Source organism: Paroedura picta, chromosome 13 (assembly GCF_049243985.1).
Source record: "Paroedura picta isolate Pp20150507F chromosome 13, Ppicta_v3.0, whole genome shotgun sequence".
NCBI lineage: Eukaryota > Metazoa > Chordata > Lepidosauria > Squamata > Gekkonidae > Paroedura > Paroedura picta.
Genome location: NC_135381.1, coordinates 10,294,640 through 10,310,234, shown reverse-complemented (window position 1 = coordinate 10,310,234; position 15,595 = coordinate 10,294,640). Strand labels below are relative to the sequence as shown.

General features: G+C 46.3%; 1 protein-coding gene across 1 annotated transcript; it reads left to right on the top strand.

Annotated features, from left to right (window-relative positions):
* The first annotated feature begins 1,113 nt into the window (after positions 1–1,113).
* Positions 1,114–15,494, top strand: RFC5 (replication factor C subunit 5). The gene is made up of 11 exons (XM_077309130.1): positions 1,114–1,269; positions 6,921–6,985; positions 8,042–8,178; positions 9,090–9,169; positions 10,239–10,312; positions 10,948–11,107; positions 11,488–11,569; positions 12,875–13,004; positions 13,390–13,467; positions 14,045–14,099; positions 14,685–15,494. The coding sequence occupies exons 1-11, from the start codon at positions 1,211–1,213 to the stop codon at positions 14,779–14,781; spliced, it is 1,017 nt and encodes a 338-aa protein (XP_077165245.1). The 5' UTR covers positions 1,114–1,210; the 3' UTR covers positions 14,782–15,494.
* The last annotated feature ends 101 nt before the right edge of the window (positions 15,495–15,595 follow it).

Here is a 15,595-nt window from a genome sequence, read left to right as displayed (position 1 = left end):
TCATGGACTACAATTCCCATGAGACCCTGCCAGCACATCTGGAGAGCCACAGTATGGCCACCCCCCCCCCCCCGCCTATGGCTACCCCCCCACACCTTCTTGGTTCTGGCCCCGACTTGGTGGAATGAGCTCCAAGAAGAGATGAGGGCCATAACAGTTCCGCAGGGCCTGCAACAAAGAGCGCTTCCATCAGGCATTTGGTTGCCAGGCGGTAGAAGATCTGGGGTACCTCCTCAGGATACCTGGTACATCTAGGGCAGCAGGTGCCCCCCCCCCCCATGTCAACTGGGCAGGAATGGTAGGCAGTGGTCATTTTTGGCCCGCCCGGGACTGTTGGATTGGGGAGGGATGAAGAGGTTTGAATCAAAAACAAAGGGTTGAAATTAATTCGAAAGCCTTTTTCAGCTAAAAATCTGGAAGACGTTCCTGACAGTTAAGAGTGTTTTCTCAGTGGAACAGGCTTCCTCGGGAGGTGGTGGGTTCTCCTTTGATAGTTTTTAAGCAGAAGAACTCATGCAGATTGTGAGTGGGTGGGCAGGAAGGGATCTGCCAGTGGTTGTCTTTCAGGGCCCTTCCTTTGCATGCCCAGGGAATTGCTGGTGACCATTGTAAGATGGTAGGGGAATTCCCTCCAGGCCAGGCTAGATTCTGGAGATTTTCAAGGGGGGGGGGGAGAATCACTTGGCCACGAAATTGTGGTCACCATGGAAGGGCAGGTAGTTGTGAATTTCTTGCATTGCGTAGGGGGCTGGACTAGATGTCCTTGGAGGTGCCTTCCCATTCTAGAGATCTATGATTCTATGCTGCCAGGGGTTTAATAATTTTTTTTTGTTTCGTTATTTTACTAGGGTTTTATTGTGAACGGCCAGAGCCGGTTTGGCAGTTAAGAAATCAAATAAATAAAATTAAAGAAAAGAAGCGCATTTGAACCAATGTGCATCCATGTGGTCTCAATCACAAGCTAGGGGGGGCAGGCGGGGAGGGGAGCTCTACGTAATCCTGGCCGAGCAGCACCTGCTTTCCCCATCAAGGTTCCCCATCAAGCCCCGCCCCTTGGTTACCAGAGGCCTTAGCAACGCAGCAGGGACCGAGCGCGCCAGATGGAGGCGGGGACGAGACGCGCGGGCGGAAGTCTCGCGAGAGGCGGGAGTTGGGTTCCTTTCGCGCGCCGGGGCAGGGAGGCGCCTGTGTCGCTTTTGAAGTGGTGGCTATGGAGCGCGCGGACGCTTCGCAAAGGACGGTGCCCGCGAGGGCCACGAACTTGCCCTGGTAATCGGAGGGAGGGAGGTTGCTAGGATACTTGGGGGGGCTTAGTGGCCGGGTCCCCCTACCCGGCGTCCCTTATTTGGGTTTCGATTTGTGTGCCTTTTCCTGGTATTGTGTGCGTTCCAGCGTTCTGTTCTCATTTATTTTATATTTTATTTATTTGTTTGCATTTATATGCAGTAATACATCTTGCATATGTGTATGCATGCATGCATGCATGCATGCATACATACATACATACATACATACATATATATACACACGCGCGCATATGTATATATGTGCATACATGCACAGAGAAATATATATGTATACATACATGCATAGAGAAGTGTGTGTATGTGTGTGTGTATATAAAAATATATATAATCCAGTTCATATACAGAGTTAAAACATACACATACACACACACATACACACGCATGCATGCATGCATAGAGAAATAAATATACATGTATACACCTCTATCTGGAGTTTATGGCTTTTGCAAAGCATTCTTTAAGTAGTGATCTTTAACCTGGGCATATATAGAGTGCTGTTTTCCTCACTGTCTGAGTTGTGTGTTGGAGATTCAAACATATGATGCTGTTAAGTGGTTTTTTTTTTTTGTTTTAATATGGTCAGGGCCTGGTAGAAGGATTTTTGGGGGGTGGAATCTTGTGCAGGTGGGCTTGGATCCTGCAACAGTAGAGCAAGGGGTGAATGTGAAATATTAATATCTTCCTTGCTGCAGGGATGAAGAGGAGCCTCGCTTTGGTGCTACTGTTTTAAAAGTTGCACTAGCCTCCTGTGGTGTTTCTGGTGAGGGGCTGTTGAAGGGGGATGGCTGTCATGACAGAAAGATAGGTAGACCTGTAAAAATAGGGAGAAGGAAGGAAGGGATGTGAGGGCAAGAACAGAGTGAGATCCAGCCATGTCTCCTGGTAGTGGAGGTAAAAAAATTATAAAGGTTAGTTCCCCAGAGATCTGAGGAAACAACGTCCTAACTGAATACCGTTGGACACAAATAAAGACCTAACAAAAATAATTGCTAAATATGCTTGGAAAGCTACAAAAATAAGGCAGAACTGGACAAACCCTACATACTAATACTTCTTATACTGGAGCCATATATAGTTGTTTTTCTCTCTTAGTTTTTATCCATTTATAAATGATTTTAAATTTGTAATTCTATGCCTTCTACTGTGGTGGTCCCCAACCACCGGGCCACGGCTTCCCGCTCCCCCCCCCACCCCCGAGTAAGAAACTTCCCAGGCCGCAAGGGAATCGCCCGCAAAAGCGGCCGATTAGCTTGCGGCCTGGCAAGCTTCTTTTTGTGGGGGGAGAGGGAAGCAGGGCCGCACATGTGCAGCCGGTTGCGCATATGCATTTGCGCCATGCGTGGCCACAAACGCGCGTGTTCGGTGATCGCTCTCCCCGCCACCGGTCTGCAGCCTGAAGAAGGTTGCAGACCACTATTCTACTGGATGGTCAATGACCATAAATAAAATTGATTGATTGATATAGGTCAGTTTTAAACAAGATAGCATCTTTCTTCCAATTTCAGCTGGTTCCTTAATATTTAGTATGTACAAGAAGTGGATGAAAGATTAAAAAAAAACTTTAAAAGGCAAAGATGTTCATTTTAACAGTCAAGTTGGTTATGTGATAAGACAAATTATCTGTATAGAAGTTCTAAAGAGGTATAATTAATATTTGCGTAATTAGGGTCGCCAGCCCTCCAAGTTTACCTCTCACTGGCAGTGGAGTGGGATGTGTTCAGGGGCAGGACAGCCTACCTGACTGGCTGATCCCACCATCCCTGTCTGGTGGGATCCCATCCCACCTCCAAGTGGGGCCTGAAGTTCTCCTGCAGTTGATTTCCAGACTACAGAGATTTGTTTTCCGGGTGGAAAGATCAGTTTTGGAGGGCTTAGTCTGTGCAGGGGTGGCCAAACTGTAGCTCTCTGGATGTGCACTGACTACAATTTCCATGATGACGATGATGTCATCCGTTCAGTCATGTCCAACCTTTGGCAGTTCTATAGGAAAGTCTTCGCCATGCGCCTCTTTATCTGACTGCTTCTTTTAGTTGGTTCATGGTCATCCCTGTATCGGCTTTGATCGTGTTGAGCCAGCGGATCCTTTGGCGACCGCGTTTCCTTTTGCCGCTGACCATGCCGAGCATTAATGATTTTTCTAGCGAGTTTAATTGCATGATGTGTCCAAAGTAAGTGGGCTTCAGCCATAATATCTTCCCTTCTAAAGACATAGTTGGTTTGTTCCTCAACAACACTATCTTATTGTTAACTTTGGCTGTCCGTGGGATTCGCAGCATTCGTCTCCGACACAGTTTCCATGAGTCCAACACCACAATTTCCATGAGTCCATGTCAATTGGCCATGATGGCAGGGGCTCATGGGAACTGTAGTCCATGAACATCTGGAGAGTCACAATTTGGCCATCCTTGGCCTATGGCATCACTTCCCTGTGGAGCTCTTTCTCCCAGGCATTGCCCCCAAACTCTCCAGAGATTTCCCAAGCTGGAATTGGCTACCTGATGTATAATATGCTTTGCATGAGTCAAACTTGTAATTAAAAAATAAAGGAACTACAGCAGAAGTCCATAATAGGAGTTGTGTAGCTGTGTATAAAAAAATTAAACGTGGGAGACGGAGCTTATGTTTACTGCAGCTGCCATCTGCAGAAAGATGGGAGATGCTTTTGTACCCACTTGGAAGCAAGAAACTGATCTGGGCATTTGGGAAAATAATGTAAGAGGGGGCTGTTTAGGATGGTCTGTGCGAGCCAGATTTCTCTGGAGATGTGTAAATAGCAGTATGAACACGAGGCTGCCTTTTTCATGTTGAATATCACAAGAAAAAAACAACACAACAATCCGGAGCACAAAAGCCCTGTGATTTTTTCCTCCAAATGATGTCCGTCTAGAAAAACAGCAGCACCACTCTGGAATAGAAAAACACACACAAAGCCCCAAATAATGAGGATGTATTTGATTATGTAACAGGAACGGTAGGAAACGTGTTAAGTAAGTGTACTACAAGGTCTGACGTGACAGTAAATATATTATGAAATCAATTTCATCTCCAGCCCACTGAAGGTGATCTGTGGATTTCAGTTGTACACTTGATAAAGTCAATAGAGTGCCACAAAACAAACGTAAGTTGTCACACGGTCTCCCCAAAAACAGTGTGGGGGCCCAAATGCTACATGATGCAGCTCAACTGGGGTCTGTCAATGAGTCAGTTTTGTAACTGGTTAATCATCAGCCAAACCATTACATCTGGGGGGAAAAGCCTGTGATCAATATTGGGTAATGAAGAACATGACTTCCCTGCTGAGGTGTGACAGTTCCTTCAAGCTGTCTTTCCACGGGCCATGGAAAGTTCAAGACTGGCCAGTTTCCAGAAGTAGTGAGGGATCTTGAATTGATGGTGTAGTTAATACAAGCTTGAGAAGAAGCACACCTTAGTTTAAATCAGGGGTAGTCAAACTGCGGCCCTCCAGATGTCCATGGACTACAATTCCCAGGAGCCCCTGCCAGCATTCGCTGGCAGGGGCTCCTGGGAATTGTAGTCCATGGACAACTGGAGGGCCGCAGTTTGACTACCCCTGGTTTAAATGAATAAACCATGGTATCCAAAAGATCTCATGCCAGAAGCCACTTCTGAGTGCTGCAAGGTTTGAAACAGGTAAGATGTTGGGATACTCTCATCACATCTTTCTGGAATCTTTTTCACTGTCATGCGTGGGATCCTGTCACGTGCCACATGACACTGCTGCAGCCTTTTAAAGAAGAAAAAGATGGCCGTGTATCATATTATTTTAAGAGACTAAGGCAGCCTTTTGCAACCTTTTGACCATGGAAGATCCCCTGAAATAAATGCTCAAGCTTCAAGGACCCCCAGAAGGGATGTCATCTGGCCACGCCTCCCTGCCACATGTGGAAGTGCCATGTGACCGGAAGTGACATCATCCCTTGCCCTCCTTTTATTCCCTCCACCTTTACTACTACCACAGTGGCTCTTGCCTTATGTTGGTTAGAAAGAATGACTCCCCCTCCCTTTGATTTTTACACCCATGGCCTAACCACCAAGCCTCCTGGGTGGAGCCAGCCAGTTACCTAGCATGTGGCCAAGTCCATTAAGGTAGAAGGGGGAAGGCCACGGACCCCTCCAGAGCTCCCAAGGACCTCCAGGGGTCCACTGACCCCTGGTTAGGAATCCGTAGACGAAGGGCAAGGGGCTAATTACTGAAAGAAATATTTTAGAGATCGGGTTTAACCCATGTCTACCCTCTGTTCACAGTCCAACTTGAGGCTCTTCATAACAATGTCTTTAGAAGACTGACAGAGAGCCATGATCTGACTCCTGTCTAGTTTGCATTTTAGTGTCCTGTATAAATGGGGGTTGTTCCCAGGGATTCGGGATTCCTTGGAAAAATGGCTAATCGGCTGTTGAAGGTTAGGAAACTGCTGGTCTCGGAAAAATGGGAGCAATCCCAGAATTAAATACTGGAAATAGAAGGTGACAGGAAAAGAGGAAGAGCCAACATGAGATGGATGGACTTAATTAAGGAAGCTGCAGCCCTTAGTTTGTAAGGCCCGAGCAAGGCTGTTAACTATAGGACATTCTGTAGGTAATTAATTCATGGGGTTGCCATAACTCAGAAGTTACTTAACTGCACTTAACACACCCTCTCATTAAACACAACTTTGGCAGGATTTTCTTTAAAGATGCTTGAGCTATGAAAAAAAAGTACTTTTTTTCCGGACCTAGTAAGTTAGATCTCCTCCTCACCCTCCCTGCCGCTCTGATAGCAGGGGTGGGAATAATAAGAACTTCCGCCATATTGGGATTGTTTTAAATTCTTTTAATGGGTATTTTAATGGGGATAGGACTGTTGTGACCCGCCACAAGCCTACGGGGAGTGGCGGGAAATAAATCTAATTAATAATAATAATAATACTTTTGACCATATGTAACTGGTTGAAGGAACCTAGCTATTAACTTCTTTCAGGTCATCCTTTTTCATTCATGTTTTTTGCTACTCTCTAGTTTGTTCAGGGCTGGGGAAATTAAACCTGATCCAGTAGACCAAAATGTATATATTGTCATTGAGGAATTTTAATTACTTACTGAATGCTTTGCAGCACTCGCAAATAGGAAGTGGACAGAATTTTGACAAATATTTTCTCGTTTTTGGACAGCATGCGGAAATGTATCACACCCAATTTATCACACTGAACTACTTAATGATGTGTCATTAAACAGCATTAAATAGTTCAGTGGGATAAATTTGGTGTGATAAATTTCAGCTTGTTACCCAAAAATGAAGAAATATTTTTCATTAAACACATTATAACATACTAATTTCTTGCCAAAATAAACTCTCTTTAGGGTGGGTGGGCGGGCAGGACTGTTCTGTGAATGCTTATTTTATATTCATTTATTATGCTTAAGCTTTTGAAGTTTCCCTCATGTCCCATGAGAAATACACAGGGCTAATAGTTCCCTTGAATTGATCTGTTTTGTTCTGATAAAGCAAATATAAATATATTGATGATTACGCCAAATGTAGGGATTTGAGTTTTTTTTTAAAGCTTCAGACCTTGGCTTTGAGTGTCTTAATTTTTATTGTTATTATATTCATAGGGTAGAAAAATACCGACCTCAGACACTGGGGGATCTGATATCTCATCAGGATATTCTGAGTACCAGTAAGTACTAAATGTTGGTAGTTTTATTTTTGAGAGATCCTCGTAGTGTGCCTCATGAACACACTGTTTGCCTCAGCATTAGGGTATTTGCATAGGGAGACACTCCACATGAAGTAAAAAGTCATAGACAGTATCCCTAAGGAAATGCTTCTCAGCTAATCACACTTGCCATCTCAAGGGATCCTGTAAACTGTGCTGCAGTAGTTGGATTGTCAAGAGAGTCCCAGATTCAAATCCCCTCTGCGTCATGGAAATTTACAGGGTGGCCGTGGGCCAGTCACACGCTGTCGGCCTAACTTTCCTCAGAGGGCCTTGAGCACAAAATGGAGGAGAGGCGAACAAGGTAAGCTGCCTTGGGGTCCTGCTGAGGAGAAAGGTAAAGGTAAAGATATCCCCTGTGCAAGCACCGAGTCATGTCTGACCCTTGGGGTGACGCCCTCCAGCGTTTTCATGGCAGACTCAATACGGGGTGGTTTGCCAGTGCCTTCCCCAGTCATTACCGTTTACCCCCTAGCAAGCAGAGGAGAAAGGCAGAGTATAAATTAAATAAAAAGGGAATGAGAAGAAGAGGAACGAGAAGCTGGCCCAGTAGCTGCTATTGGTGCGTGGGAATGTCTGGAGGCAGGTGGTCTTTCACTCAAGGGCCATGACAAGGTAATGTCAAGGGCCATGAGAATGGTAATAACTGTTGCACTGAATTGAGCTTGTACGCAGACTAACCAGTATAACCATCTTACGTATAACTGTCTTAGATATGTTCCTGCCAACTAGCCCCCGACAGTAATCAGGTTGCTGCCTTCGAAACCGGTTACAGTTTCCAGTAATCCTAAAAGGAGCCCATTTCATTAGGCTGTATTGGAGGGAGATGCGAGACTGTATCTATGGTCCATTTGGGTTCCTCCCCTTCTAGGATCATCTCTCACAGTGGCCATGCCAGCTATGTGACCCTTATGTAAGAGCCGATGTCTTGAGCTTCTGAGCCATTGCATTACACTGAACTGGTTCAAACGTATCAGCAGCAATAAATACCATGTCCTTTTTTAATTCTTTCTCCAGTTCAGAAGTTTATCAGTGAAGACCGATTGCCTCATCTTCTCCTCTACGGGCCTCCCGGGACAGGCAAGACCTCTACCATCTTAGCCTGCGCGAAACAACTTTACAAAGATAAAGAGTTTGGATCGATGGTTCTGGAAGTAAGGCAACAGAGAATTTCTTGTGCTTTCTCTAGATGCTGGAACTCTCTGTCCGTAGGGAGAGAAACGGTGTAGTTCGGAAACAAGCATATGGTTAATGCACTAATTCATGTTTTGCTTTTAGAAAATTGTCCTTTGGCTTTCTTCATTTTAATGCATTGAGGAAATAAAGTCCCATAACTTAGGATGCTATTTTAGAGTAGAGCCCCAAAGCAGGGGTCACAATGAGAGGGAGGGCTCGATCATTATGTCTGCAGGCACCACTGCTACAAGAGGCTCTGAGAGCAGTCCTCTGCAGGTCTACTCAGGAGCATTTACTCCCAGGAAAGTATTCTTCAGACGGCACTATTTTTCTAGCAACATTTATGATAGCATCTCTGTGTCTAAACAGATGTCAGGCTTTGACCCTTTATGCCATTGATATCTCCACGTTATCTCCTTTGGCACAAGTGCTTCAATTCGGGTATCTGCTTGGCTATCTCCCGCCGTCAAGGGCTATCAACAAATTAATCCATTTGAAAACTCACTTGATAGGCTCATATTGATTTGCACGGTTACCTCTGCCTGTCTTTTATGAAGAAAACAGCAGCTTAGAAGAAAACAAGCGCTTCTCAGCTTTTTGGCTTAGATCAAGTGTGATGTAGCTTAGAAGAAAAACATTTTTTCTTCCTTTGGGGTGTGTTTTTAAAAGAGGCCACATGTACACAGCAAACAGTGTCTTGCTCTGAAATGGGGTAAGAGAAAGAATGGTTATAGTGTTTAATTTTTAAAATTAGAATGTGTGTTAATGTTATTTCTCATAAATCCACTTCCAAATCAGATAGGGAAAAAAACTTTGTTTTCATGGACTTCATCTAAGGGAGTGACGAAAGCTTGCCATCCTAATTTTGCACCTGCACCTCTCTTGACAGTTGAATGCTTCAGACGACCGGGGCATTGATATCGTCAGAGGGCCTATCCTGAATTTTGCCAGCACGAGGACCATATTTAAGTAAGTGCCAGGAGTCCCCCTACGTTCTTTCTTCCGAAAGTAGTGTCCGCAGTGGGGGTTGGAGACAGATAGGGGGCAAGTGGCAAATCAGAAGATATGGGGGAGCAAAGATATGACTCTGTTCCTTCCAGTTCTCAGACTTAGGTGACAATAGTAGTCCCGCCCCACCCCCCAACATGAAATAAATGGAAGCATTATGCTTCAGTGTGTGGAGAGAGGAGGAACTGACTCATGCATGGGATAACCACTTCCATCTTCCGCTATTTGGGTGCCTGTACAGAGCCAGTGACTATATGTGTTTAGGACTCATGATCAGGAGCCCGGCATTCCCTTTGCTGCACAGGGGTTCAAAAAACCAGCTCTTCTAGATTAGGCTGTGTGTCTGAGAAAGAGAGACACACACTGTCCCAGGCTTAGCCAGCGAGCTTTCGTGTCACAGCGGAGATTCAACCCAGGGTTTCCCGGACCCTAGTCCAACTCTAACCATTACACCACACTAGCTGCATCTTCTTGTTCAGCTCCCCCACCCCCTGCTATTGGGTCTATGTGGAAGGATGCCAATGTGTTATTTCTTGCAGTAAATTATTTATTATTTATTAGATTTATTACCTGCCGCTCTCATGAAACAACTTGCGGCGAGTTACGGAATAAAAACCCCACATCACCTAAAGACATTAAAAGCATTACCATTACAGAATAATAGCTCTGGCAGTGAGAAGAAAAATCACACTCAACTTACATTCCACCCTCACCCCACCCCCGAGTCAGCCTGTACACTCTCAGCACCTCTGGGCACCAATTTCTAAGGGTGCTGAATTGTTCTAATCTGAGGAACGGGCCCTATGGATCTTCCATGCCCCGGCCTAAACCAAAGACTTGGCGGAAGAGCTCCGTTTTACAGGCCCTGCGGAACTGCAAAAGCTCCTGCAGGGCCCTCAGCTCTCCCACCAGGTCGGGGCCAGGGCCATAAAAGACCTTGGCCCTGGTTGAGGCCAGGCAAGCTTGTTGGGGGCCAGGAACTAGATGAACGCATAGCCCTCAACTGCCCTGTCTCCATCTCTCCTGTTAGGAAAGGCTTTAAGCTGGTGATTTTGGATGAAGCCGACGCCATGACGCAGGATGCCCAGAACGCCCTCCGTCGTGGTAAGCTCATCTCGAGTGAGCAGTGACACTGTGTGGCTGTGTGAAGATTCAGCAACTGAGAAGGGGGCATCAGTTAGGCAGGCTGTTCCACATTCTGCAGTTGCACATATCCAGCTATTGTTTCAGATGCTGATCCTGTGGAGGCTTAAAGGGGTGGCAGGTTACAGTGGACGAGCGATAAGGTTCTGAGTGTCCCGCATAGTGCAGGGGGTTGGACTAGATGGCCCAGGAGGTCCCTTCCAACTCTATAATTCTATGATCCAGGGTTACCAGCTTAGCAGGAACTAGGCCAGAGGATAAGAAAACTTAGAAAACATGACATTCCGTACCTTGCTCTTCCTTAGTGTTGGCATTTCTGCAAGCTAAAATTTTGCTTTAGGTATCCTGTTGGTAGCAGAGGACACAAAAGCTACAGGTGTATGTGTGTGTGTGTGTGTGTGTGTGTAGGTGTGGTGGGAGGAGAGTCTAAGATAGAGTCAATATTGTATTGTCTGTCATCAGATTTCTTGAGTCCAGTCAATCTGTGGGCTGACTTTGGTCTCAAGCAGGTCAGACTCTCTCTCTCTCTCTCTCTCTCTCTCCCTCCCCCCTCCCCCCTCCCCCCTCCCTACCACCACCATGTGCTGCCTTCCTAGTGATCGAAAAATTTACGGAGAACACCCGATTTTGCCTGATCTGCAATTACCTCTCCAAGGTCATCCCGGCTTTGCAATCCAGGTGCACCAGATTTCGCTTCGGGCCTCTGACGCGGGAGCTGATGGTTCCCCGCCTGCAGCACGTCGTGGAGCAGGAAAAGTGAGTCAAAAGCTCCGTGCCGTTATATCGGGGCTGAAGTGCCTCTTTAGTTTGTGCCAACGGGTGCTTGGTGCCCAGCATATAGTCCTGGGAGCCCCGGTACTGGCCCTGCTCTTTTTCTGTGCCTCCCCCCTATGTTTCTGGACTGCTCTACTGAACTATTGAGAAAGCAGAAATGGGAAGGGATCAGCAAGTCACTTGGTCCCCTCGGGGGTCTCAGAGCAGGGTCTCTGCCTTGTGAGTTATTGCTGAAGGGAACCAAAGGGAAATGCTGCTGCTGGTGGAGCCAGACTGCTTCCATCTTTGGCTGCTCCTGCGGAGGGGATCCCAAGGCTGGTGTCGCACCAGATTGCCAACTGAAGTCTTCTTTTCCTTTTCAGAGTTGACATCAGCGACGATGGCATGAAGGCCCTGGTTACACTGTCTAATGGGGACATGCGCAGGGCTCTGAACATCTTACAGGTACGCCAGCCCTGTGTGCTTGATTTCATCTCTCTGGCCAGTGGCCGGATCAGTTTTTGCTCTCACGCTGCACCAGGGGAGGACATTCGGAAGACACCGTAGGTCCATATCAGGGATCTGTGCAGTGGTTCGCTTTCAACGTGGGGTCAGCCCGATTTTAATTTTATTTAGTTAAAATGGTCTTAGACCGGAATACAAGAACATAAAAGCATAATAACAATATGCATGTGGTTCTCAAGCGTTTGGAACAGTTTGTGGATGTATTAACTTTAAGCTAAAAGGTATTATGAAACAATTAAAAGTGGACGAGATTAAATGTTCAGAATTTTATATCTTTCAATATATTTCGTGTCCTTCTGGGTCAGCCGCATTCTTCAGGAGAGTTTCCAAGCTGAGCCTTTTTTTTTTTTTTTGGCCCTGCACTGGATATTTGGAAGTGTACTGTCCCAGACATAGAGGGTCTATTTAGCTCAAATAGCTTCGGTGAACATCACACAGGTAAACCAGAGTCCGAGGTTGTAGCTCAACTCCACTGAGATTCCTTGCCTAATAAATGAGACTGGGGGTACCTTCGCTCATTAGACTTCTGGTTCCCACATAACACAGCTTAGAATCATAGAATCATAGAGTTGGAAGGGACCTCATGGGTCATCTAGTCCAACCCCCTGCACTGTGCAGGACACTCACAACCCTATCGCTCATCCACTGTAACCTGCCACCCCCTTAAGCCTTCACAGAATCAGCCTCTCCATCAAATGGCTATCCAGCCTCTGTTTTAAAATCTCCAAAGATGGAGAACCCACCACCTCCCGAGGAAGCCTGTTCCACTGAGAAACCGCTCTGTCAGGAATTTCTTCCGGATGTTTAGACGGAATTTCTTTTGAATTAATTTCATCCCATTGGTTCTGGTCTGTCCCTCCGGGGCAAGAGAGAACAACTCTGCTCCATCCTCTATATGGCAGCCTTTTAAATACTTGAAGATGGTTATCAGATCCCCTCTCAGTCATCTCCTCTCCAGGCTAAACTTAGGTCAAGGCAAGGCAGTTTTTCCCCTTGGAGTGGTACAGCTGCATCGGCTTGTATGGTGTGGCCAAGCTTGCTTCCAAATCCATGGGAATCAGTGCTGATCTCCTGTGTGGGTTTTTGGTGGCGGGGAAAGGGAAATACATTTAGCTGACTTGACCCAAAGGAGACAGACGGTTGCTTTGATGCCTTCTTAAGGCTGTAGCCGCTTCAGCTTGCAGGCAGTGACGTAGGCCTGTCAGCTGAGCCCAGTATCTTCTCTCGTTCCTCGTTTTTTGCTAGAGCACTAACATGGCCTTCGGGAAGGTAACCGAAGAGACTGTCTACACTTGTACGGGTCAGCCGCTCAAGTCCGACATTGCCAACATCTTGGACTGGATGCTGAACCAAGATTTCACCACTGCCTACCGCAGTATCCTTTGCAGTGACCTCTTCTGACACCCGTAAGGCCCAAGCAGCAGCGGTGTGCTTCTGGGTCCTCTGCATTTGCGCAGGTTATTCTCACGGCCATCACTAACTAGCTTTTTTAATGTCTTGGGCAGCATTTCAAGGAGAGGATTCTCGTGATCTGATCACAGCCAGAGTTCGTGAAATGAAAATTCACCTGCCGGCCTGCCTCTTCCTTTTTTCATGGTCTAGTCCAGGGGTGGCCAAAACTGTGGCTCCCCAAATGTCCATGGACTACAATTCCCATGAGCCCCAGACTGCTTTTATAAAGGCATTCTTTTAGGAGCTTCCAGAAGCACCAGATTCTCCCCTCTCCCCAGCTACGATTCTCACCTTGACATCCCGCTCAGATATCATGGAACTGAAAACGTTGAAAGGCCTCGCCCTTCACGACATCCTGACGGAGATCCACTTGTTTGTCCATCGAGGTAAAATGTTTTGAGACAGAGCTCCAGCTGCGTTCTTTTGCCGATAGCTCGGGCTGTCTTTCACCAACTTGTGGGATGCTGATCTCTGGGCTTATGCAAGAAAGGGAAGCCCTGACGCTGACGTTATTCCATCTTATCTTATGCTTCAGTTACTATTTCATCTATTCTGACCGATGCCCGGAATAGGGGGGATGGTTATATTAGGTCGCTGCCATTTGCCATGTGTATAAACTGTTTTATGTGGATTTTCAATTGTATGGATGTTTTTACTGTGTTAATCACAGCGAGCCAGTTATGGGAGCATCAGTATAAAATCAAATTAATAATAATAATAATAATAATAATGTACTGTTGTTGATCATAGCATTTGAGTTTGCAAGGTGTTAGAGGGTGGTGAGTGGGTGGCACAGGTTCAGGGAACACAAAGGAGAGGATAAGGTTGTGGGTGCCAAATCTAAAGGCCTCTTCTATAGAAGCATGCATGTTTCATTGGACTAGATTCAAAGCTTACTTTTTTACTACACAGCTAGGCTAACCAGATTTGTTTTCCCCCGTAACATATTCCTGGGCTGTCCAGTTGACTTTCCATCATCTGTACGAATTCAGCTCCTGACCAAGATGGCAGATGTTGAGTGAGTATTTGGGGTGGGTGGGAAGGGAGCTGGTTGCGCCAAGAGTCTCTGTTACCTTCTGCTCGTTTCTTTCCCCCACTCCCTCATCGCTTAGCAAAAACTAAACAGGACAGGAATTGTGTCTTTGGATCTGTTGCATTTATTCCAAGAGACTTTTTCTCAGATCCTTCCCTCTTAAAAGTCTGTGGGATACCTGATTAGCTCATTGTGTTTGGAAGCCTGGAATCCGGGATGCTGGATTTAGTGGTGTTTTGCCCAGTTTGAAAGACTCAGAATGATATCCCGTTTTTAACTTTCACCCTTCCCTCGTGAGGCCTACTACAACATTGCTTGCTGTATTTCTAATGAGCCCTGAGATTCACCTGGGCCTGAAATAGATAACAGGTTGGACCCCGCAGCGGAGTGACCTGCACTTTCTGAGCAGAACCTGTTTTGATGCACTTCAAACCTGGCTCCAAAGTTGTGCTAGCATCTCAGAGTGCTTTTAGATACATATCTGGCTGTGTCCGTCGAGTGCAGGTACTGACAAGGTAGAAGACGCTCCCTGCAGTTTATGCATTTTTACTTCTGCTCTTCCTTCTTCAGGCATCGACTGGCTGCAGGAACAAGTGAGAAGATCCAGCTGGGAGCCCTGGTGGCTGCCTTCCAAATCACCAGAGAACTGATTGTAGCGGAGGCCTAGGCCCGAGACAGACGTTACTTCCACCGATCACTTGCCTTAAGGACCGAAAGAGGACTAGATTCTTGCTGGGTTCTTCAGCGCTTCTCTCTTACTGTATTCAGGATCACTTACTGAGGCTAGACATCGTGGTGGCAATTTAAGATTGCAATTCAGGGGACATTTGCTCCCAGGGTTCTGGCCACGTCCACCGTTTTCCGGGTTTGGACCAGCTTCAGTCTGTTACCAGTACTGTCGCCCTACCTGTTCCTCAGCTGGGTAAAGGCCTTCAGTGCGTTGAAACAAGCCAAACGGTGCTGTTAACAAGAGAGAGGGCATCTTTTGAAATCCTCGCTCGCTGTTTGATTGTACCAAGAGCTGCCTCAGCTAAGTTTCTGGACTTTAGCTACTAGGAAGCAGCGTTCTTAGAAATGTTTATTAAAGCTCAGATGATGGAAAGGCAGTGATGGATTTCTTTTTGTGGACTTCTCCCTACTTGTGAGATCTGCAGAATGAGGCTGTACAGCGGACTGCGGTGCTTTAGGCAGCAGGTAGGAATAATGCTCTGCAAGGTTTCCCCACATTAGGAAATCTCTGGAAGTGCATAACTGGCACTATGGAAGAACGGCAAAGCTGGAACCCGCTCAGCTCCGCATGTTTATATCCTGCTTGAAGTGAAACTGTAAGCAAACATTAAAATCGTGACACTTCTGACTTGAAATAAGGTTGAGCATTCATCCGCAGCAGCCTTTCTCGATTCTTTTTACCGTTGAGAAACCCCAGAAGTGGCGTGATCGTGCGGAATATGAGTGGGAAGCATGGCTTGTGAGCACATCCA

Bases quoted from the DNA above. Each gene is read 5' to 3' on its own strand.
- RFC5 (XM_077309130.1), top strand. From the start codon at position 1,211: ATGGAGCGCGCGGACGCTTCGCAAAGGACGGTGCCCGCGAGGGCCACG. The intron at 1,270-6,920 runs GTAATCGGAGGG...TTATATTCATAG, and splicing joins AGGGCCACGAACTTGCCCTG to GGTAGAAAAATACCGACCTC. The intron at 13,005-13,389 runs GTATCCTTTGCA...CATCCCGCTCAG, and splicing joins TTTCACCACTGCCTACCGCA to ATATCATGGAACTGAAAACG.